We start from the raw sequence: 25,438 nt of genomic DNA, 5'->3' as shown, positions 1-25,438 counted from the left end.
GGCAGGATGGGCTGTGTGACAGGCTGAATGGAACACTCTTGGAAGAGTCCCCTGCCAGAACCTGGTTGTCAGATCACGCCTGTCCTTAGCCAAAGGCTCCTTTCCTTGGAGAGACTGGGAGGAAAAGAAAGTGAGCTTCAGTGTGTGGTGTTTTTGGTTAATCCATTCCTTGATCCAGGCCAGCTTTTGAACGTTGCTTTACTTACTTTTATTCCAGTCCTGGAGTTGAGGCGGGGCTAACAAACAGCCAGCAGTAAGAGCACTGAAAAGCACTTGCCTCTCTGGACATAATATGTGTCTCATTAAACCCTTTGTAATCCTGATTCAACTCCACTGTCTTGTCTTTGCATACAATAACTCTTTCCTCTGGATTCTACACAGTGTTCTCCCAAGATTGGAGCCACTGGCTCACAGAATGTTCAGAGCTGTCATGCTGACTTCTGAGGACTGAGAGAAAAGAATGGCAGTGAAATGCATGCATTAGCAAATAAGGAGACTCACGGGTAACAAGAGGAACTGCTTGGTGGGTGTCCAGAACTGTTTATTACACTTGACCAGAACTGTCTTCAAACCAAAGAAAAACCCCAAACCCTGTGCAATGACAAAAGCATCTCATTCCCCAGGGAAACTGCAAAATGAGCCGAGAGTACCCCCTTGTGGACAGGATGAAAGCTTGGCACCTTCATGTACCTTCTCTTCAGAGAGAGGGCAACAGCCGGATGACCTCACGGCTTCCTGTTTTCCAGGTTTCTTGAGATGGCCAGAATAGCTTGCGTGAGGCAGGGCAGCAGATGGGTCAATGCCCAACTGGCTTGCCCCAGACACAGATCCACCCAGGGCAAGACTCTACACCACCTCCTTGAGTCCACTCCATTGTCTAAGAGATCTCAAATGGGCCAGTGCACACCCTCCACTAGCTGTTCATATTCCTCCTCTCCAATCACTCAGCTGGGAGTGGCCTTTCCCCTGCCACTGGACCTTGGGGCTCCCTCTGTAATGATCCAGCTGTAGTGGGGTGAGACATGTAATTCCTGGGAAACATCTCTCGGAGAGGAAGGATAAGGAGCCACAAGGCGGCATGTGAGCGCCTGCTCTCGCCCGACCTTCTCAGAGAGGCATTCTATCATTGATTCACAGATGGATATTGGGCATTGATATGAAATTCTCATTGCCCCACACGGAACTTTTAAAATGCAGTTTAAAAAACACCCTGGTTTGATGGCAGCCCTAGCCCAACTGGCCCTGGGGGTATGGCAGCAGGAGGCCAAACTGGACCCACTGTCTTGTGCAACTGAGCATTGGGCCTCCTAGCATCAGGTGGCAGGGAGGCATGCACTGCAGACGATGCTGTAAGGCAGCCTGCAGTTAGCAGTAGACACTGCTGGAAAGGCTGGAGGGTGTGGAAGGATCCGGAGCAAGAGCATGGCCTGGGCATGGCAGAAATCGCTGGGAATGGGTCCCTGACGTGCCACTCGGCCTGGATTCCAGGCTTAGTCCTATAAGGGGAGCTCAGAGTCTGCAGGCTTCAGGTCTGGATGTGATTTTTGTACTTGCACCAAGCTACTCCTACACCCCAGCAGCTCCTATGACTTGCACACAGGGATCGGCCCCCTCCATATCTTAGAGAAAGATGTATGGTTTGTAGAAAAACAACCCCATTATAAACTCAGCTGCTGTTGGAATAAAATTGAATCTGTGTCATCCTGAGGGTTGCAACTTCCCCTTCTAGCCCCACCAGGCACCATCCCCCCTCCCGCCATCACCACACTCTTGTAAACCTGAAACTTCATGCCACTGGGAATGAGAGAAAGAGGAAGAGAATTGCGCTTCAAAAAATAGAAATTTGTGCTGCATCATTTGATAGAGCACCAGAAGGACTCTTAAAACCAGGAGTTTGTACAACGCTGTCCTCAGGGGCGGGGGCTGGATTAGCACTTGGGCAGAGTTGGCCATCCTCCTTTCCCAGCCAGTTGCCTCATCAGTTCAACAGCTCTGTGTGAGAAAAGCCTGACTCTTTGTAACTGTTTGCAGTAGAACAGAACAGCCCAAGGAGCTAGTTGATAGAGTGTATAAAATCCTCCAAACTCAGCTGGATTCCCCAGCAATGATTAAACAGGTGGCTTTTTCTTTTTTAAAAATAAGAAATTGTAAACACAACCATTTTAAATAAGACACCTATGTTCACAGGTACAGTGGGCCACGCTCCAGCCCTGATCTCCCCACCCCTTCCCATCCCCTTCCTTAAAAAAAGTCTGTGATAACAAAGATCTTCATTCCTGACATGTTGAAGCACAGGTAACAAACAGATAGAAAAGCTCGGATTCTGGGTGTGTGTGTGTCAAGGTTCTCCTCTGAAGGTTCATTTGGTTTTGTTTTCTTTCTGGAGGGCCCCTAGGAAATACCTGAGATGCAGGGGATGTTCCACCATTTTGATCTTGTGCAGAGGGGGCGGCTCTCGATGCTGGGATGAGAGCAGAATCCCCTCCCCCTCCCCCAAGAAAATGCAAAGAAGTGCTGATGTCTGAGGAGTGCCGTCATGTGTCCAAAGTCTCCCTGGTGGGCGACTGCTCGTGAGAAATGCCTTGCGAACTGTGGATGGTCTGGTTGTGGGGCACTGAGTTCTGCTGCAGCTCCAGTGCAATGGCATTTTGCGGGAATTCCTTCACCTGCTTCTTGTACTCGAGGAACGTGCAGGCCTTGGTGGCAATGGCAATGATGTTCTTGCCAATGAAGATGGTGGAGACTCTGCTGTCTTGGAACAGGACCATGTTAACGGCCCGGATGAATATGGTGACAACGTTGATGGTCACCAGGCTCAAGACTGGGTAGAGCATCATTTTCTGCGGAGCAATGTGCTCCCCTTGCATGCTAATCTCACTGAGGGACACACAAGGCAGGATCAGGAGCAGGATATAGCAGTAGAAGAACATGAGCCCTTCCGCCCAGATTGGTAGCCCAGTCTTGTGTGGCTCCCACAGGTTGGCCTGAATGTCCAAGATATCCAGCAGGTCTAAGGCCACCCAGAAGAGACGCCCTCGCAAATCCTCTTTCTTCCGGAAGGTGCGTATGTATTCCATGCTGTCCAAGGCCACCAGCACCAGGTACAGTCCTGGGACGCAGATGGAGAGCAGCAAGGTCAGTGCCTTCCTGGCCACTGTCTCCAGGTTCCGCTTATCAGCCTTGTAGTTCTGGAATATAAAATACAGCTTGATTTCCAGCACAAAGATGTAGAGGAACCAAAGGATCATGGCATAGCCACGCTTGGCTGTCTTCACTTCAGCCCCCACCCACACAGCCACATAGCGCAGTACAATCAGAAAGCAGATGTCTCCTACCAGGACAATGATGCAGACTCCAATCTTACGGGGTCCTTGGTTCTGCTCCACCAGATAGGCATCCATGAATGCCATGCTGGTCATGATGACAATAGTGGTGAGACACACGTGACGCTTGTCTGGAGGCGGAAGTACCATGGTGAGATGATGGCACCACCCTTCGTCTTCCTTTCAGCCGCCTTGTGTTGCTACAAGTGCAGGCCTACCTTCATCACTGATGGAGTCCCACCAGGTGGGTGACAGGAATACTCAGTTATAAATGAAGTCCCAGCAAGGCAATGACAGATGAGTCCAATATTTCATGGGGAATCTTTTCTCATGGAAAGGACACCTAGCACAATCATGGATCACAAAGGACTTGGTGTCTGCGGAGGGAGCTTCCTATAGGCACAGCCCTTAGACAAATCCTCTACTGTGCTCCATTGGGACCATATTCCGTTCAGAGCTGTGGTCAGTACTTCCAAAAGTACCTTTGAGGAAATCTCTCTTCTTCTCAGCTATAATTCTCTTTGTAGGACTTTCCACTATTTGTTCTTCTTCTTGTGGGAGGGGGAATCCCTCAATTGGAGGTAATCTTTTTAATGGTTTTTTTGGCAGCAACTCATCCAGATTCTTAGCAATGAGGGGGAAAATTACTAGGCAGTCATGTCAGTGTAACAGAGGAGAAGTAGCTCAAAATGTGTTTGCTCCCCAAGTGGCGAGTGACTCAGGCTTTTCTAAAGCAGCAGAGAGGACTGGCAACTGCCAAGAGTCTCCTCTCTCCTGCAATTCCCTCGACTTCTCTTGCTACAACCGTAGCTGGAACAGTATCCATGATGGTGGCAGCTTGCATTCCCCAGTGAGGGCTCTGATCCACCATCTCTTTCCTGGTGACATCCACTGTGATGATCTGAAACAGACCAGAGAAAAGACCAGTGAGGGGAGTTTGCTCCACATGCAGAAAGGACCTGCATCTCTCAGGACAACCACTGCTCCCAACCACAGGGGTCTGAGCTAATCTCTTATGGGTATCCTGTGTTCCCATTTATGGAGGCAATTCTGACCTGATGGCTTGGCCTCTCCTGTCTTGTGGATCAGCTCAATACCAAGGAGTATGCCTTTCTGGGAACCTTTTATGGGCGATACCGCCTGCTGCTTATTCCAGCCACAAGGATTTTGGCATGAAAAGCATGTCTCAAAGTGCGACAGCAACTCCCATGAAGTCCCTGGGGGACAGCACTCCCACAGCAGTATGCAAAGCCCTGACAGGGGACCCATTACTCAGACAAAAGGGTGCACAACGTTGGCCGCACTTCTCTGGCTTGTGCTGTGTGCACACTGTGCATAGAAGCTGGGATTTTGGTAATGGGATTAATGGTGAAAGGGCAGGGGAAATGGCCATGGAGTAATGGTGGGAAAAGAGCGCACCTGCATAAAGACCCCAGCCCAGAACACCTAAAGGAAGAACAGGTTGCTAACATGTGAACAGGTTGCTAACATAAGAACAGGTTGCTAACACTCTCAGACAGGTGCCCTGCCACACACAAACAGAGGCTGACATCCAGACTAATCCTGCACCAACACACCAGGGTTGAAGCAGGGCACTTTTGGGCAGTCTCTCCTTCCCACTGCAGGCATCTGTGCCTCTTGAAACTATGTCTCTGGGGCTCCATGAGGAGCATATGTTTGGGAGGCACAGGCAACTGCAGAGGAAAGGACAGAGATCTCTGGAAATCACTCCCCCCCACCCATGCAACAGAAAACTTGGGTGCTCTGGTACAGGGTTAGTCTGGATGTCAGCCGCTTGTGGTGTTTTTGGTTCATCCATTCCTTGATCCAGGCCGGCTTTTGAATGGGGCTTTAGTTACTTGTATTCCAGTCCAGGAGTAGAGGTGGGGCTAACAAACAGCCAGCAGCAAGAGCAGTGGAGGCCGACTGCACTTGCCTCTCTGGACATAATATCTGTCTCTTTAAGAACATAAGAACATAAGAACAGCCCTGCTAGATCAGGCCCAAGGCCCATCTAGTCCAGCATCCTGTTTCGCACAGTGGCCCACCAGATGCCACTGGAAGCCCACAGGCAGGAGTTGAAGGCATGGCCTCTCTCCTGCTGTTACTCCCCCGCAACTCCACCCATTAAACAATTAATATTCCTGATTCCACTCCACTGCCTCGTCCTTGCATACCACAACTCTTTCCTCTGGATTCTACACCGCTCTCAACAGGTATCTGAGTTTCAAGCCTCTACCAGGAATCTACAAACCAATGAACCAACCCACAGTGGTAAACAAGGCAAAGGCGAATCCATGAATCAATGAGATTACTTCAAATCGCCCCCCATCCCTTTCCTGCCACTTACAAAACAGACAAGCTGTGTGCTGGCTGAATCAATTGTATTGGCTGCCAGTCCTCCCTCCCCCCACAGGTAGCAGCAGTGTCTCCTGTACAGTAGGCCAAGGGGAAGTAGGCATTGTACCGAAAGGGGAGTGGTGGGCTTGACTGTCAGGCACTTTGCTCCAATCACTGCAACTGCTGGCCATACAGTTATGCTGATTGCTTACAGGGTCACAGCTTGGCCACGTGGAGCAGAACAAGCAGGTCCTGCACACAGAACTGCACAGCAACTGCCTCCAGAGGAGGGTTTAGTCTCTTCTTAGTGACGACAATCTCTTCCCCAAAAGGAGGCCGCAGCAGCAAGGGCACTGGCAGAGTCCCTCACAAATGCTTACCAAGCAATCAGCCTGAAGACTATGCATTGAGCGATTTACCATGACTCATTATTGCCCTGTGTCTTTCATGGCTAGTTTCTACAGGCAGATAGAGGCAACGATGTTCTCCACTCCCAGTGCAATACCAGCCACAGGTTTGTATACAGCCCATACATGCACTCAGCACAATCTGCAGCAGTAACCATAGCTGCTGTTCTGTTGTGCGTTTTTTCGCTGAGCTCCTGCACCTTTGCAAGGTATATAGGAACTTAGGAAGCTGGCTTATACCAAGTCAGACCTTTGGCCCATCTAGCTTAGTATTGTCTAATACTGAGAAGCTTCTCCAAGGTTGCAGGCAGGAATCTCTCTCAGCCCTGTCTTGGAGATGCCAGGAAACCTTGGTAGGGATGTGCGAACCGGTTCGGATCTGAACCAGTTCGGATCCGAACCGGTTCCGGTTCGGCGGTCCGATCCGAACCGAACCCCCCCCGGTTCGGTTCAGATTCGAACTGAACTGAGGGTGGTTGGTTTCGAACCGGTTTGGACCGGTTTGGACACCTGAAAATTGGTAGGATGGTAGCTGGCATCCAGGGGTACCTGTCATTTGGTAGCTGGCATCCAGGGGTACCTGTCATTTGTCACTTGTATGATTTTTAATGAATTTTTGAAAAATATTTTTATTTTTTTCTCATAGGATATAATGGGACTCGAACCAGGCCATTATTACTTATTGTGTAGCACCCATGGGTGCCAACAACCATGCAAACCCTGAAGCAATCAGACACCCCTATGATTTTTTATGAATATTTGAAATATCTTTAATTATTTTTCTCATAGAGTATAATGGGACCTGAACCAGTCCATATCCCCTATTGTGGAGCACCTAGGGGCACAAAAGTGGGGTGGGTGGTATACAGGCAGGGGTGCCTACCACCCAAAAAATCCCAAGGCAATTGGACACTCCTCTGATTATTGGTGAATTGTTAAAGTATTTTTGAATTCCTCATAGAGAATAATGAGGATTGCAGCAAATGTATAGCTTCACGTCGGGGGAAAAGGGGTGTCGTAGAGTGCAGTGTGGTGGCTGGTAGTTCCTAGGGTGGGCAAGGAAGGTACCTGAATTATTTGAAAGGAATTGGGCAAAGGGGTGATTTTTGGTTAATTGTTGAAGTTTACGTTTCTTTAAGGTTTTTCCCCATAGAGAAGCATTGAGGTGTCAGCAGCCCCATAAGTGCACTTGGGGGGTGCTGGGGTGGCCCAGAGCGAGTGGTGGTGTAGTGCACATAGGGTGCCAACCACCCCCATGGGTTTCTAACCCATGGGGTACAGGGTTCTCTTGTTTCTGAGGTATTGAGTGTGGATTCTATGATAGGAAATGAGATTTTCAATGAGACACCATGAATCCACTCTAATATGCTATCATAGAATCCACACTCAATACCTCAGAAACAAGAGAACCCTGTACCCCATGGGTTAGAAACTACACCACCACTCGCTCTGGGCCACCCCAGCACCTGCCAAGTGCACTTATGGGGCTGCTGACACCTCAATGCTTCTCTATGGGGAAAAACCTTAAAGACGCGTAAACTTCAACAATTAACCAAAAATCAGCCCTCTGCCCAAATCCTTTGAAAAAATTCAGGTAGCTTCCCTGCCCATAACCGGCACTACCACCAACCCCACACCGCTCTAGGCCACCCCTTTCCCCCCCGACGTGAAGCAATACACCCTTCATTATATCTAATGGGGGGGAAACTTAAAAACACATAAACTTCAACAATTAACCAAAAATCACCCCTTTGCCCAATTCCTTTCAAATAATTCAGGTAGCTTCCTTGCCCACCCTAGGAACTACCAGCCACCACACTGCACTCTACGACACCCCTTTTCCCCCGACGTGAAGCTATACATTTGCTGCAATCCTCATTATTCTCTATGAGGAATTCAAAAATACTTTAACAATTCACCAATAATCAGAGGAGTGTCCAATTGCCTTGGGATTTTTTGGGTGGTAGGCACCCCTGCCTGTATATCACCCACCCCACTTTTGTGCCCCTAGGTGCTCCACAATAGGGGATATGGACTGGTTCGGGTCCCATTATACTCTATGAGAAAAATAATTAAAGATATTTCAAATATTCATAAAAAATCATAGGGGTGTCTGATTGCTTCAGGGTTTGCATGGTTGTTGGCACCCATGGGTGCTCCACAATAAGGAATAATGGTCTGGTTCGAATCCCATTATATCCTATGAGAAAAAAATAAAAATATTTTTCAAAAATTCATAAAAAATCGTACGATTGTCCGATTGCTTTGGGGTTTGGGTGACAGGTACCTCTGGGTGCCAGCTACCATCCTAGCTACTTTTTGAGATCCAAACCAGTTCAGATCCAAACTGAACCAGGGGGTGGTTCAGACAAAACCAAAACCGAACCACCCCCTCCCGGTTCGGACCCGGTTCGGACCCGAACCGAACCGGGCGAACCGGTTTTATGCACATCCCTAAACCTTGGAACCTTCTCTTCTTCCCAGAGCAGCCCCATCCCCTAAGGGTATCTTACAGTGCTCACATGTTGTCTCCCATTCATATGCAACCAGGGCGGACTTGTTTAGCAAAGGGGGCAAGTCATGCTTGCTGCCACAAGACCAGCTCAGGTGTTTGATGAACAGTAAGGTAACAGGTGAAGCCATACCCAGCATAGCAACTGGATGGAAAATGGACACTGACTATTCTGCTGTCTGTCATGCTAGTTTCAAAGGCATAGGAGCCCTGCTGCGACAAGGAGGTGAGGAGAGCTGGTCTTGTGGTAGCAAGCATGACTTGTCCCCTTAGCTAAGCAGGGCCCTGTTTGTATATGAATGGGAGACTACATGTATGAGCACTGTAAGATATTCCCCTTAGGGGATGGAGTCACTCTGGGAAGAGCAGAAGGTTCCAAGTTCCCTCCCTAGCAGCATCTCCAAGATAGGGCTGAGAGAGATTTCTGCCTGCAGCCTTGGAGAAGGCACTGCCAGTCTGTGAAGACAATACTGAGCTCGATAGACCAATGGTCTGACACAGTATATGGCAGCTTCCTATGTTCCTAAGGTGGGCAACCCTATTAATCCGTCCTCCTTTAAAAATCCACATCATCTATGATGCTCTTCAATAAAAGCTTTCACTCTGTTCCAGCTGCCTCCAGAGTGGTGGCTACTATGGAGATCTTGTGTTTGGCAGTGTGTGTGTCCGAGTGTGTGTGTGTGTGTGTGTGTGTGTGTGTGTGTGTGTGTGTGTGTGTGTGTCTGTGTCTGTGGATAGGTGATGCTGTTAGGTTATTTCCCTATTGTCATGTGAGGACTGGCTCCATCTCTGCTTGGCTAAGGTGGACATGTTGTCAGTATGCCACTTTGGGTGGGCCACTGTGCGAAACAGGATGCTGGACTAGATGGGCCTTGGGCCTGATCCAGCAGGGCTCTTCTTATGTTCTTATTGGTGGAAGTTGATGATGTTGCAATTGGCATAGGGGAGTGCCTGTCAGTGGATTGGTTTGGAAGATACCTTACTGGCGTAACAGCATGGATGCTCCAACACCCACCAAGCATGTCCCTTTATTACATGGGGACGGGTTTGTCCATACTAGTTTAAGCTAGCATTTGCAGTTTGTATAGAGTGACCATGTGGAAGAGCGGGGGACCCCCATGTGATAAAGGGACTTACCAAGAGGGCATTTCTGCTGGAAGTGCATAGGATCCTGACAAAGCTACTGGCATGGTGGGACAATAGGGTTACTCCATTAATAATAATCTGCATTCGTATACCACTTCTGAGTGTTCAGTGCTTCACATGTATTACTATAACGGGCAGCAGCGATATAGGAAGATGCTGAAAGGCATCATCTCATACTGCATGGGAGGAGGCAATGGTAAACCCCTCCTGTATTCTACCAAAAGAAAGCCACAGGGCTCTGTGGGTGCCAGGAGTCGAAATCGACTTGACGGCACACTTTACCTTTAATCCTCACAACACTATAAGGTGAGTATTATTAGTCCTGAATTGCTGTGGTGGAGATGAGCCTGAGTGGCTTGCCTAAGCTTACCACGAGCATTTCCAGACAAGAGGCTTTAATAGGTTTACTGCGAATTGGACCAAAAAACCAGACACAAAAAGTGGTGGTTTTTTTACCCCAGACATAAATCATGCTATACTCTAACAGGTAATGAAAAACCTGAATCATGTGTGAAGTGCTCCCTGATAACTCACAAGGATATTGGGGTAAATCTGGCCAAAACACCAAAGTTGGTGGTTTTTGCCCCATGTGCATCACTTTACACTTGCTTACATTGAACCGCATTTGCCATTTTGTTGCCCAGTCCCCCAGTTTGGAGAGATCTTTTTGGAGTTCCTCACAATCCGTTGTGGATTTCACTACCCTAAATAGTTTAGTGTCATCTGCATATCTGGCCACTTCACTGGTCACCCCAACTTCCAGATCATTTATGAACAACTTTAAAAGCACTGGTCAATTTATTCCTACCCTCTGTTTTCTGTCCTTCAACCAGTTACCAATCCACACATGAACCTGTCCCTTTATTCCATGACTGCTAAGTTTACTCAAGAGCCTTTGGTGGGGAACTTTATCAAAAGCTTTTTGGATGTCCAAGTATACTATGTCAAACGGAGCACATTTATCCACATGCCTGTTGACACTCTCAAAGAACTCCAAAAGGTTATTAAGGCAAGACTTTCCCTTGCAGAAGCCATGCTGGTTCTCCTTCAACAAGGCCTGTTTTTCTATATGTTTAACAATTTTGTCCTTAAGTACAGTACGCTTTCCATCAATTTACCCGACACCAAAGTTAAGCTGACCGGCCTGTAATTTCCCTGATCCCCCTTGGATCCCATCTTGAAAACTGGAGTCACATTGGCTACCTTCCAGTCATCTGGTTCAGAGTCTAATTGTAGGGACAAGTTATATATTTTTGCTAGGAAATTCGCAATTTCACATCTGAGTTCCTTCAGAACTCTTGGGTGGATGCCATCTAGTCCTGGCGATTTGTTAATTTTTAGCTTTTCAAGACAGTTTAGAACATCTTCCCTTGTCACCTCAAATTCACCCAATTCCTCAGCCACTAAATCTGAAAAACTCAATTCTGGAGAAGGTATATGGTCAGTATCCTCTGCCATGAAGACAGATGCAAAGAACTCATTCAGCTTCTCTGCAATCCCCTTATCCTCCTTAATAATCCCTTTTACACCTTCATCATCTAAGACTCCAACCGCCTCCCTGGAATTTTTCTACTTCTGATATATTTAAAGAAGTTTTTGTTATTTCCTTTGACACTTCTAGCTATATGCTCCTCAAATCCTCTCTTTACATCCCTTATTGTGTCCTTGCATTTCTTTTGCCAGTGTTTATGTTCCTTCCTGTTCTCTTCATTTGGGCAGGACTTCCATTTTCTGAAGGAAGTCTTCTTCCCTTTTATAGCTTTCCTGACTCTACTTTGTTTAGCCACACTGGCATCCTCCTGAACTTAGTGGTACCTTTCCTCCTTCTTGGTATACATTCTAACTGTGCTTTTAGTACTGTGGTTTTAAATAAGTTCCATGCTTTCTTGAGTGATTTGACCCTCCTGACTTTCCCTTTCAACTTCCTGTCCCCTCATTTTTGAGATGTTTCCTCTTCTGAAGTCCAAAGCATCTGTGTTGGACTTCCTTGACAATTCTCCACTCGCATATATGCTGAATTGGATCACACTATGGTCACTGCTACCCAACGGTTCTGCAACTCTGACATCTTGCACCAGGTCCTGGGCACCACACAGGATTAAATCAAAAGTTGCATCTCTCTGGTTGGTTCCACGACTGTTCTAAGGCACAGTCGTTTAGCACATCTAGAAATTTGGACTCTCTGTCATGACCAGAGGAATATCTAGGGAAAATAGCGCCTAGGGCAAGCACTGAAATTGCGTCCCCTGTCCAAACATCTGACACCCATCTTTTAGATAACTTTATCATAATATCAGATGAAAAATATAAGTCAAGCTCGTTAATCTTTTAAAATTTCAAAAACTATTTAGCAGTGGATGTAGCCAGACCAAAAAATGCTGGAAAACTACAAATTTCAGTATGCTGGGGCTCATGAAATACCCAAATACTATTTGGAGGTATACTTGGAAAACTAAACAGAAGTGCCTATCTAATTCATAGATAGATAATTCACATCAGTTTTAAAAATAAATGGAGAATTTGGCATTTCCCAGATACTCTGAAAATAATTAAAGGATATGCAGAGTAAACTGTGTCACTGCTTGGAATATATTCTAATATTTCAGAAAGACAGTTAAAATGAGAGAAAGAGAGCAAGAAACTCCCAGTGGGCCTTAATACTAAGGATTTCACACTGATTCAAAGACAAACTCACCATTAATAGCCATATTGTTAAGACACCACATTTAACTCACTTATCATAAGAAGCAAAGTAAGAGCAAATGAATACAATCCTAGCTCATAAGCTTCAGCTCTGTATTCACAAGTCATGATTCTCTGTACATAGTGCCAAACTGAATATGTGTACAGTGACTTATATTATATTAAATTATTTTTTAAAAACCTGTAGCCCCTCTGGGGTGCTTCCTATAGGCTGTGGGAGGGGGGCATCTGCAAAGGTTACCCCTCCCACCGCTGGCCTCTAGGGCCTCGCAGAGACCATTTGAGCATGTGCTGTGGCAATTTTTTAAAATAATTGTGTGTTTTTAAAAAAATGGCTGCTGAAAACAAAATGGCCACTGAGCATGCTCAAATGGCCTCTGTGAGGCCTGGCACGGCCTAGGGCCTCACAGAGGCCATTTGAGCATGTGCAGTGGCCATTTTGTTTTTGGTGGCCTTTTTTTTTAAAAAAAATTAATTTTAAGAATTTGCACCCCCCCTTCAAGTGGCGCCCAGGGCACGTGCCCTGCCTGCCCTATCCTAGATACACCCCTGGTCATGACCTGAATGTGAATTTACCCAGTCTTTGTGTGGGTAGTTGAAGTCACCCATTATTACTGCCCTGTCTCTCTTTGACGACTCTCTTATTTGTTTCTCCAACTCCAGGTCACTCTCAGTGCTTTGATCTGGAGAGTGATAGGGCATCCCTAGTAACACATTTCCTTTCAGTCCTCATAATGTTACCCATAATGAATCTGTGGAAGACTCTGGTCCACCTAGGTTATCTAGCTTATTGGAATCTGTCCCTTCTTTGATATACAGTGCCACTCCTTCCCCAACCCTCTCCTCTCTGTCCCTTCTATAGAGTTTATATCCAGGAATAATCGTGTCCCACTGGTTCTCACCATTCCACCAGGTTTCTGTTACACCCACTATATCTATGTTCTCATTAGTAACCAAGTACTCCAGCTCAACCATCTTGGCTTGGAGGCTTCTGGCATTGGTATACAGACACCTATATGCCAGGTCCCTCACCTGGTGTTGGTGTACCCCTTACCATTATTTGACCTATTTTGGGAAGCTGTCCTGTGTTTCCTTCTGCTCAACTCCTGGCTCTACTCTGTCCCCTTCTGGTTTATCCAAAACATGTTCACCCTCACACCTTAGGGGATTTTGCTGGCCAAAGCAGTTGCCAACCTGTTCCCGCCAGCAATCCCCCAGGTGTTGCTGCTCTGTGACCTTCTTGATTTTTAGCACCAGCAGTCTGGTTCCATTTTGGTTCAAGTGGATCCCATCCCTTTTGTACAAGCTTCGCTTCCCCCAAAATGTATCCCAGTGCCTAATGAATCTAAACCCTTCCTCCTGACACCACCGTCGCATCCACGCATTGAGACCCCTCTGCTCTGTCTGTCTTGCGGTCCTTGTGTGTGTAACAGGTAGCACTTCAGAGAATGCTACCCTGGGGGTCCTGGACTTCAGTACGCTACCTAGCAGCCAAAATTTGGCTTCCAGGACCACTCAACTGCATTTCCCAGCAACCCTGGTGCCAATGTGCACCATGACAGCTGACTCCTCCCCAGCACTGCCCAACAGCCTACCTAAATGCAGTGTGACGACAGCACGTGTGTCACAGATCCACCTCTTTATGCCCCTAATGATCGAATCACCCACTACTAAGAGGCCCCAACCCCTGGAGGAGTATCTTCTGTGTGCGAGGATATGGGCGCATCACCCAAGGGCGCATCACCCTGCTAAGAGAGTGTTTCCCTCTTCCTCAGACCGATGTCCTCCTTCCCTGAGACCCTCATTCTCCATGACAGCAGAAGCGCCATCAGCATGGGAGTGGGATGCCTCTACCACATCCCTGAGGGTCTCATCCACACACCTGTCTGCCTCCCTGAGCTTCTCCAGGTCAGCCATCTTGGTTTCAAGGGAATGAACTCGAGAGCAATGAGCGCACACCCACGACTTCTGCCCCTCAGGCAGATAGACGTACATGCGACAGTCTGTGCAATACACTGGGAAGCAGCCCCTCCCCTGCTGGCATTCCACCGTCATAGCTAGTTTTATTGGGTATTTAAAGTATATGGGGTTTGAAGCTAGGTACTGGCTACAATTGTCAGCTAATTAATGGTTTTTAGTTTTGTCCTCCAAGCAAATTACAAAGGTTGGGTAGTACTCACTTTATTCTTGCCTTGTATGTATCGCCACAGCTTTTCCTGCAAATCTCCCACAAATCTCCTGCAAAACTCCTTTGTTATCTGTTTGCAAAGCTCCTCTGGTCGGAGCCTTGTATTCAACACCAGCAGTCAAACTGACTCAGCTCCCTCAGGCTTCTCCTCTGGTAAAGACACAAACACTGCCAGACAGCCAGCAATCCAACCCTAATAGATTCCCAGCCCTAGCAGACCTAGCTTCAATTTCCCCTCTTGTTTTCTTGCTGAATATATTTATTTATTTTATATCCTTGCTGTGGAAATGTTGATACAAGCTTGTTGCCTACTCCCTCCTCAAGACCAGCAAGCAACTGCCTCTCAGGAATGCAGCTTCCTCTTTCCTCTTTCAGAAATGCTAGACCACCATGCTAGGCCAGCTCTCTGAAAAGGTGAAAGAACTACACCACTCCAAAAGCAATAATAAATAAAAAAGACTATGACAAATTTCAGAGAGTTAGTTGTATTAGTTTGGCATAGCCAAAAATAGACCCATGGTATCCTAAAAGACTAACACATTTATTGTAGCTTATGCCTATGCTACCATCTGTTTTTCAGTCTAAGATGACACCGTTGTTCTTGGTTGTTGTTGTTATTTTAAATGACAGCTTCAGCTGACAAAACAAGGAACGCCTGCCTCTCACTGCTGACTAAAGTGAAGGAGGCAAACAAAACAAAACACCACCAACAACAACAACAACAGCAACAAAACCCTATTCAGCTGGCAATCCTTCATACCATGTGCAGGAAGGGAGAACCTCTAAGCAAAAATCTCTACTCTCTGCTAGAAAACTGGTGTCTAAATAGCTTACCTAGTAATATAAAAGTCAAACTATAAAAGTTGCTACAATGAGTAATGAAAAATTCATAACCTACTTGACAATATAAAATGAGAAAAACCACAAGGCAGAAAAATTCAAAATCAGCAGGCATTAAAATCCCATCCTCTAGGACAACTGATTTCTTCTGTCTTCAGTTTTAAGCAAATACTGCCAAACTTAATGTTAAAGGTAAAGTTGTGCCGTTGAGTTGGTGTTGACTCCTGGTGACCACAGAGCCATGTGGTTTTCTTTGGTAGAATATAGGAGGGGTTTACCATTGCCATCTCCTGTGCAGTATGAGATGATGCCTTTCAGCATCTTTCTATATCACTGCTGCTCGATATAGGTGTTTCCCATAGTCTGGGAAACATACCAGTGGGGATTCAAACCAGCAACCTCTTGCTCACTAGGCAAGTTACTTCCTCGCTGCGCCATTAGGTTACACAAACTATATTTAAGTGAGCCTAGAATGCTGAAATGGTTGCTTTGGCTAATGTTCCACTGACACAAGTCCATTAGGGGAAATCTGTGAGCCAGAGCTCACCATTGCAGCTATCTAGGAGCTGGGTGAGAAGCACATTGCACCGCTGGTGACTTCTTTAGGCAGCACGGTAGTAAGAGGTGTTTGTAGCATGAGGGACAATCTGGGAATTACCAGTGCCATCACCAAGAGGGCTGTTGAGTCTGCAACCCAAACCTGCTGCATTTCACTATGCAAGGGCATAGTGATGTTGGGGGCAGTCCCAGAGCAAGATTTGAAGTGGCCCTGAGGAGGCCCCCCCCTCCCCACTGCTGCTTGCCTTTGCGGTGGCTGCTGCCCACCTGCCACCCTGCTGCTGCTAACGCTCCTGCTCGTGCCACCCATTCTTGACTCCCTTTGCTGATGCTGTCTAATGACATCACCACGATGGCGCAAGCATGCTGCCCCATCCCAGTGAGAACAGGTGCCAGGGCAGTGATATCATTAGATCAAGTTAGGGTGGTTTTTTTACATTTACATTTATATCTCACTCTTCCTCCAAGGAGCCCAGAGCAGTGTACAGAGCAGAATATGTTTATCCTCACAATAACCTTGTGAGGTAGCATATGTTACTGACCCAGCGAGTTTCATGGCTGAAAGGGGTTTTGAACTTGGGTCTCTCTGGTTCAAGTCCAATGCTCTAACCACTACACCACACTTAGCAAAAGGTGGCAGGATGGGCAGTAAAAGTGGTGGGTGAGTGTCAGGGGCCGCCAAGGCAGGTGGGCCCCATGATCAGCAAGGGGTGGGAGACCACAGCAAGGTGAATTGGCCCAGGTGCCACCACCAGTGTTCTCTCCAAGGTGAGCACACCTGCACACACTCACAGGTGTGTTTTTTAAATGCACTCTGTATGCACATGTGCACACACTGCCTTGATACTGCCACCCAAGACAAAACTCATTCCACACCCTGATGAAATCAATTAGAGGGAATACTAGCCACCACACCCCTTGCATCCCTTATGGCTATGCGCCTGCATCTCAGGAAGGATCCTTCACCAAGAGACATAGAGTGGAAGCAAAAGTGGGATATTGTACTCGATTGTTCACTGGGGACTAATTCTGACAGCAGCACCTTTAAGAGTTCTGTTTAGCACACACCATCATCACATTCCAGCTGCCCTTTTTATTCTCCATGTCCATCTTGGGAGGAAGTAGCATATCAATCCTGGCTTCTGGCAGGTCATGTCAGAACCACAGCACCCTCAACTCTCAATACTCCCCAGCAGCACCTCTCCCCGTTCCCCAAGAGCAGAAGAAGACTGCAATTCTAAAATGAATAACTGGGTGCAAATTCTGATTCTGACCCCCGGATTTTGTAGAGGAAAGAGTTGTGGTCTGTAAGGACAAGGCAGTGGAGTTGAATCAGGAATATTAGCAGTTTAATGAGATAGATATTATTTACAGAGAGGCAAGTGCAGACTACCTTCAGTACTCTTGTGGCTGGCTGTATTTTTGGTTTTTTTAGCATCACCTCTTCTCCAGGACTGGAATAAAAGCATCTAAAGCCCCATTGGGTTTGGGATCAAGGAATGGATTAACCAGAAGCACCACAGAAATCTCTGATCCACATCCTCTGCATCAACATCCTGCGTCTCATGCTTTGTCTCCTTCCTTCCTTCTCACCAGAACTGGAAACAAAAAGTGGCGGAGCTCATGGGATGCACAAAGTCAGAAAAATGTACGAAGGGTTACTATATCTAATTTAAACAGGATTAAAGAAGCAAAGAAAACCAAACACACACACACACGTGTCAAGGAGAGCATAAAACACACAGTGCTGTCTGAATAGCCCAGAGCCATTGCTTGGCGCAAAAGGGAGAGTACACTCCTCCAGCTTTCTTCCCAGAGCCCCTGTTTCCTCATGTGGAGCAGGGCTGGGAACAAGAGGCACTTCCGAATCTTGAATCAGTGCAGAACGACTCTTGCCTACACAGAAGAGCCCCCACAGAAGCTTTCTGCAAAGCATTTCCCACGCTGATCGGCAGCCGATGCTGCAGCACAATCAGCTGCTCATCAGAATGACAAACGAATGATCCGTGTGACAATATAGTTGCCTTTAATTCCCCATCCAGGACCCAAATCGTTTCATCAACAGCTGCTTCTCTGTTTCCTTCAGTACGACAATTAGTTATTAATGGATGTTTCAAATACAAGAAACAGCCGTTATTGTAACAGCCATGTGATGCCAGGCTGTGTAATTATAGCTAAGGGAAGCATTTTGATAGGCACTTCTACTTTTATAAACACATCTTCTTACCCATGGGTGGCAATTTTTGAAAGTGCAGCATCAATCCTTCATTGTGCAGTTCTGATTTATTTAAGACTGGAATTATCAACTATCTACATTATATCTGAGCCCAATACCTTCAAATGCAATGCAAGAGTCACCCAAGGGAGAGACACCAAGTGGGGCCGGAAAGCCACCAAAACAAAGCCTGACAGATCTACTTAACAAGCCACTGAACTCCTCTGACCATTTTTGGTTTTGATGGCTTATGTAATATTTCACCTATAGATGCTGTGATTGGAACCCTTGAGACAGAGAGGCCAGCCACAAACATTCTAAAAGCATATAGAATCTGCTCCTCTACGCAGGAATAATAGAATTAAACACTGTCTAGCTTTAAAAGTTGTAAAGATTACTGAGATCATGTGTGTAAAGTGCTTTCAATAAGTGTTTAGGATTTATTTAATAAAGTCATACACATGACCACTACAGCCCAGTGGGGAGGGTGCAGGGGAAAGGCAAGACGGAACTTACCTTTCCCCCAGTTGTGTGCAGCATGCTCCTTGTGCACCCAGATGATCTGTATTGCTCCTGGCAACGTGGATCCCTGGAGGCCAGGAAAATGAGTTCCGGCCTCCAGTAATCCCTAAATAGGGCTGTGGATGGACTGTTTGGTGCAGTTCGGTCCCAATTTGAAATGAATTTTCAATGTATGCGAACTGGTTCGGACAAAATGATCAGCTGGGCCAGTCAGATCGACAAATCGGTTCAAAGCGGTCTGTGATCGAACCAGTTCTGCACATCTCTATCCCTAAATGCATCATGTTTGCAGCGTGATCCATTTAGGGAGTCCCCCGTGAGTTGGATCCTCTAGGCACCGGCTTGGGCAGCATGCCAAGTACACAACCCCACACACTTAACCATGGCACATGCACTTAACACTGGCTAAAGGCTGAGGTAAAAAGTCGAGTTGGGCGGGAGGGCAGCACCACTATTGGGCTCAATCCCAGTGCTGCACAAGAGCAGCCCGGCACAGACTGGGCTGTCCTAGCCTGGATTAGGCAACTCGTGTGAAGAGGCTTAATATGTGCTATAATAGAGGCACAATGAAGTTTGGAGAGGCAATTAGCGGGAGGTGGTGGCAAGCAAGGGGCCACACTTTGGACCGCCTCCAACCTTGCTATACCACTGACATGGTAAGATAAAGTGTCCACCTTTACTGTTGACATGGCACAAAAGGGAACACATTTCACAGTCCCACATATTGCGATTGCTTACAGTTTAGCCATGTTCCATTACTTTCCTTGCACCAATAGTATTTCTCAGAAGACTGAAGGAACATGAAAGCTCAGAATAGTAGAGAAGTAATGACACACTGACTAGGCCTGTGTATTCATGGAACATGGCCTGTGTATAATGGAACATGGCTAAACTGTAAGCAATCGCAATATGTGGGACTGTGAAATGTGTTCCCTTTTGTGCCATGTCAACAGTAAAGGTGGACACTTTATCTTACCATGTCAGTGGTATAGCAAGGTTGGAGGCGGTATTCACACAGGCCTAGTCAGTGTGGCATTACTTCTATACTGTATTCAGTTCAGTATTTCTAGCACATACTACCCAATTTGATATTTGGATTGCTCCCCTCTATTTGTATTTGATTATTTGGATCTGAATATTCAAGTTGTCCAAATATTTGTTCATGGGATATAATGGGGAGAATAGCTGAAATGCCCATAATGTCTTTGTTTTTTCACAGAACAGCCTCTTCTGAGGACATTATGCCTCCAGCATTTCAAGCAAATAAATACAAGGGATTCTGTGCAGGAAACGTTTTTTTAAATGTATTCGAGTTTGTGGAAGTATTATAAGTAGTTTGCTTTTAGGTGCCATGGGATGAAAATAGTAGGGATGGTAGCCCCTTCCAAGGGCATTATGTCTGCAACATTTGAGGTAGGTAGATGTAGGGTTTTTCAGTAAAGGTTAGTTTGCTTTTTTTCCTTCAGAGTTGGAAGAGCAATTCTCCCATCTCACACAGGATGGCAGGCACCCTCTGGGAAAGCATTGAGGTGGGCCTTGTCAGGAACCTTGGAGCACTGAATAGGCAGTGTGCTCTGAGTTTTGGATGATTGATCTTGGATTAATCTTGGATGATTTCTCCAGAGTGGAAGGAGCAGGTCCCCACCCCCACCACACATATAGGTTGACAGGCACTGCCAGCTGTGCAGGTAGTGGCAGGAACATTGGAGTACTGTTGCTGATTTTGTACCTTGATTTTTTCAGAGACTTCTTGGTTGGTTTCTTTGGAGGCTGACTGGCAGAAGCAGCAGGCAGATGACAGAGGTGCCAAACATTAGGCCTGGGCATGGTCACAAATGCCAGATCAGATCTAAATCTGATCTGAAACCATAGCTTTCCGTTTCAGCCCCTTTGGACCCTTCATAATAGGTAGGTAGATAGGTAGGTAGATAGATAGATAGATGGATGGATGGATAGATAGATAGATAGATAGATAGATAGATAGATAGATAGATAGATAGATAGTATTGGATTTCCTTCTGGAAATATGATAATTTTCTGTAAAAATCCCCATAGGTGTCTTTGGGGAATTTTTTTTTAAAATGCCCCTTCCCATTCAGCAGACTCCACTGGACCATCCTGGCACTAACGAGTATCATGGAAGGGAGGCAGAAAGGCGGAGGCAGACTTTGGAGCACCCTTGCTGTATTGTCACCCCAGTATGTCAGATACAAACAGATTAAGCAACACAGGAGCACATCATGGGCAAGCATATGCAGGAGACTGTCACATGTAAACATATATAGCAAGACATCATACACAAACACACTATAGATGCTATGTGCACATAGTAGGCATAGCATTGGAGACATGTACAACACACCACATGCAAGCTCACAAATACAGCAGAACGTGTGAAACCACAGTTTCATGGCAAAAGCGTTTCCCTTGCCAAACTCCAGTTCTAACCTTCAGTTTGCAGTGAGTTTTACTGCTCCAACCTGAAGTTTAAAGGTGGCAGCGTTACGTCTGAATGCAGATGCCGCCATAACTGGGGTTTTGTGCTGTTTCTGGAACTGAAATAAAAGAGAGGGTGGACCAGATCAGGAACGCGGCCACTCCATGCCTGCTTTGCTTTTTGCTGGCCACCTCTCTGTGCACTTGCCCTGCCCCCCTGTCTCCACACTCCTCAAGCCGTTGCCCAGCAACAGGGGTGCCGCCTTGTCCCATCCCAAGCGTCTAAGCCTGTAAAAGGGAAAAGTCACACTGGGGGATGCCTGCTTCCCACTGTGTCCTTTGTTGTGTCCCTCTGTGTCTTCCCACTGTGTCCCTCTGTCAATCAGAAGAGAAAGGGGACAGGATGGCAAGATGGGCACTATGTAATTTGGTCTCCAAAAATGAATCAATAAAGAAATATGTTCACAAGCACTTGCAGTCGCAGTGGCTCCGTAAACCGGGCAACCCGATTAGATTGCAGCAAAGCTAACATATGGTGGGCAGTGATACCCAGGGTCAAATTTAAAAGTTAACCCCACGCAGGAATTCTTGATTTGCTCTGCTCTATATTTTGTACAATAAAGTTGGGCATGGGGGCCCCAGCCCCTTCCCCTTGGGTAAAAGCATGCAGTCTCTGGCATTACTCATAAGAAGAACTCACCAGGAGGTTCTTTTGATTGTGTAAAATATTTTGTTTGTGCAAAATAAAGTCATACTTCCTGATCCTGTCATTGAAATTAGCTGAATACACTACTTTTTACACAGGAATATACTTGGGGGTGGGGGTGGGATTAAATACTTTTGGGGGGTATTGTTTCGAGGAAATTCTGGATATCAACTTCCTGATTACCTACAAATACTAGATTTTACATGAACAATTCTGCCACTGAAATTAGCTGGATGCACTGCTATTTACACCAGAATATGCTGGGGAAATGTTCAATTTTTGGGGGGGTATTTGTAGAAAAAATTCTAAGTCTAATCATCATATTTTAACTGTTATTGTTCTCAATGGCTTTTAAAAACTCAATAATCAGATCAACAATTCCAAAACAATATAGTGCTGAAGAGAAGCAAAAGATTTTTTTCTCAGATTCAAATTTACTATGCTGCAAATTTACCATATTATACATTATTATACAATCTATATATTTATTTCTCCTAGGTGTGCCTGTCGCTAATCCCATGCATGGCACCTCTCGTGAGAGGCTGAGACTAGCATTAGGACATGGGATAAAACAGCCACCGGAGATGAGGAGGTGGCGGGCCCGGGTGGGCCGCTGGGGGTGAGGAGGTGGAAGTGGCAGGCCTGGCCGCAGGGGGTAAGGAGGCGGTTGGGGCCACCAGGAGGAGGCAGCGGCAAGAGGGGACGGGCCAGCTTGAAAGCCAGCCAGAAACCGGGGGTGGGGGGAGAAGCACACCAGTCAAGCCGTCAGAGGTGCAGATCCTCTGTGCCTGGTCCATTTTATCTTTGTTTTTATCTGGTTGTAAACTGCCCAGAGACGGAAGTTTTGGGCGGTATAAAATACGTTAAATAAATAAATAAATAAATAAATAAATAGATAAATAAAGTCAGCTGTCTGGAAAGATCTGTGTGCCAGGAGCAAACATTCATTGCTAACAATGGTGAGGGAAGAGGGCTACTCCATCAAGCCCTTGCCTGTGAAGAATGGCTTTCCCTGCAGCCCACTACACACCATACATGGAATAGCTTCTGCTGATTTCCCAGCTTATCCCGGCTTCCACTTCATTAGAAATAGATGGCAAGACTCTATTGGTTGTGCTGCAAAAGACAGAATCAGCTTCCCTCCCAGGAAACAAAGAAGAGGAAATCTGTCTGCTCTTCAGTTTTTCTCTCTGAACAGGTATTGAGTGTGTCATTCTCAAAGCTGCAACCAACACTCCCCACTTCCTTTGCTGTTGACATTCAATGGCCTTTGCCATGGTTGTGTGCAGGGTCAGTTCCCGCAGGGCCTACTAGGCTGCCTATCTATTGAGAGGAGACTTTAAAAAACAACAACAGAGAACAGGTGAAGCTCAGCTTAATTGGTGGCTCCCAATGAATGATTTTTACTGACTAGGATTTTCCCACAGCATCTCATCATATTGATATATTGTGCCATAATTATGTGACAACACACTATAGTTCCATGTTCTGCAACGTGATTATTTATTAGTGATAAGATAAGTGGATTGCACAGTCCTGACAAATACTGATAATTCTGTTCTGTTAGTGTGGTGTTTTCTTATGGCTGTCTAGTTGTCTTTGGGAATCTCCTCCCTGCTCACCGCTTTTCATGCATGCCTGTCAGGGTCCCACCCTGATGCCCCTCTCAATTCCAGGGAGGTGATTTCTTTTTATTGTTCTATGACAGTTGAGTCTCCAGGTTCTGGGAATTCATTCAGCTTTTACTTTCCCTCGTTGCCACCATATAAATTCTTGTTATCCTGCTCTAGGTACTCAACACCTTTGGCTGCGTAGCCTCCCGCGTGCAGGATATTCAGGATATAAAATGAAACAAAACTTGAGGTATAAAACGGAAAACAAGAATACATTTATTATTTACAGATTAGAATAAAGGTCTCTGCAAAGCAGGGCACACAAGCTTCTCTGCCAAGTTACTAGGTACATCAGCTGTTCTTGATAAAATGCAACATATAGGTACTAGGTGAGATTACTGGGACAGAGGTAATTAAACTTGGGTTTGTAAACTTAGCGAATTCCTCCAGACCTTCTTGTCTGTTACTAGGAGATGCACAGAACCCTGCTGGTTTTCCAGCCTCCATACATTCACCCTTGAAGTTCCACACAACGCACCCCCCCCCCGCAACAATCTTTCCTGTTCAGAGCACACCAAGCGATCTCTCAACCCTCAGCCCAACACACCTCTTACTCCCACGCAACTAAATCCAGCTCTCACTCTTCTCTCTGTCTCCACTGCCTTTCTTAAATCCCTCCCCCTCTGAACTTTCTGTGCCTGGTTACTAGGGTAACCCACACACACACTCACGCACCAGCTCCTATATACGTCTCATCACAGTGCCACTTAATGAACACCATAGACTGTGCAGAAATGCAGCTTACTTCAGAGAAAGCTGGCCAGTTTGGAAACTGTGAAAAGCTGTTTCTTTAGCTGCTTTCCTGCCTTAGAGGAGACATGTGACTATCTATCAAGAAGCCTATTCCTGAGCTTAGGAATCACGTTTAGAATTTTAATGACATCCTGCATCTGAAACCTTTAACTTGAGGAGAAAAGACAACTTAAAAATTATCAATTGATCTCATGATCATTGCCGAAAGAAAGAAAGAAAGAAAGAAAGAAAGAAAGAAAGAAAGAAAGAAAGAAAGAAAGAAAGAAAGAAAGAAGCACCAGAGATCTATAATGATTTTTTTAAAAAAAAAAAACCCTGTGTAAGCTCTTAATTGTGCTGTGGTCATGCTGTATTTTGCTGTTTTTATTGCTGCTGTGTTTTCTTAAACCGCTTTTTAAATTTTAGATTTTGCAGCCATGACCAATGAAAAGGTGGGGGTGGAGCTGCTGCTAAGCGATGGGGCAGGCAACGGAGGAAAAAGAAAACGGCAGTGGGGGGTGGCGGCGTGTCGCAAAACAGCCTGAGGAGGTGGCCTGGCCTGGCTGCCGGGAGGAGGAGGCGGGAGGTGGTGACGGCAGGACGGCCTGACTCTGGCCCACCTGGGTAAGGAGGTTGCAGTGGCGGTGGGCCCTCCCAGTCTGGCCTGGCTGCCGGGAGCAGGAGGTGGGAGGCGGTGGCGGGACAGCATGGCCCTGGCCCACCCGGCCTGGCCCCCTTGGGGAGGGGAGGAGGTGGCCGCTGGCCCTGGCCTGGTCGCCGGGAGGAGAAAGTTGGGGGGGAAGCGGGCGGAGGGGGGGGGGAGTGGTCAGTCAGGTGGCTGGCCAGCCACAAAGCCAGGCATGCTGCTGTAGGGGAGGCAACTAGCACTGGGGCAGAAGGTGGGGGGAGGGCAGGGAAGACTGGGGCAGAAAGTAGAGAACTAACTAGGCCTTAAGAGTGGGGGGGAAACTAACTGCGACAAGGTTGGGGGGAGAACAAACTGGGCCTGAAGGTGGTGGTGGTGGTGGTGTACTGCTGCACAGATGCTCTGTGTGGGATCAGCTAGTTTATATATTATTTCTCTATGTAAACCACTTTGGAAACTTTTGTTGAAAAGCGGTATATAAATATTTGTTG

The 25,438-nt window shown here is 46.5% G+C and overlaps 1 protein-coding gene across 4 annotated transcripts in view; it reads right to left on the bottom strand.

Moving 5' to 3' along the window:
- Positions 1-517: 517 nt before the first annotated feature.
- The window catches only part of TMEM121 (transmembrane protein 121), a 102,003-nt gene continuing 77,082 nt past the window's right edge, over positions 518-25,438 (bottom strand). For 3 of the 4 annotated variants that reach the window (XM_053250667.1, XM_053250668.1, XM_053250665.1), the window contains exon 2: positions 518-4,224. In XM_053250667.1, the coding sequence (XP_053106642.1) occupies positions 2,535-3,473 (939 nt within the window). In that variant the 5' untranslated portion in view covers positions 3,474-4,224 and the 3' untranslated portion in view covers positions 518-2,534. The remainder of the gene's footprint in view (positions 4,225-25,438) is intronic. The other variant, XM_053250669.1, reaches the window with a different exon arrangement.

This window comes from Hemicordylus capensis, chromosome 4, assembly GCF_027244095.1.
Source record: "Hemicordylus capensis ecotype Gifberg chromosome 4, rHemCap1.1.pri, whole genome shotgun sequence".
Taxonomy (NCBI): domain Eukaryota; kingdom Metazoa; phylum Chordata; class Lepidosauria; order Squamata; family Cordylidae; genus Hemicordylus; species Hemicordylus capensis.
This window is presented reverse-complemented; position numbering and strand designations above follow the sequence as displayed.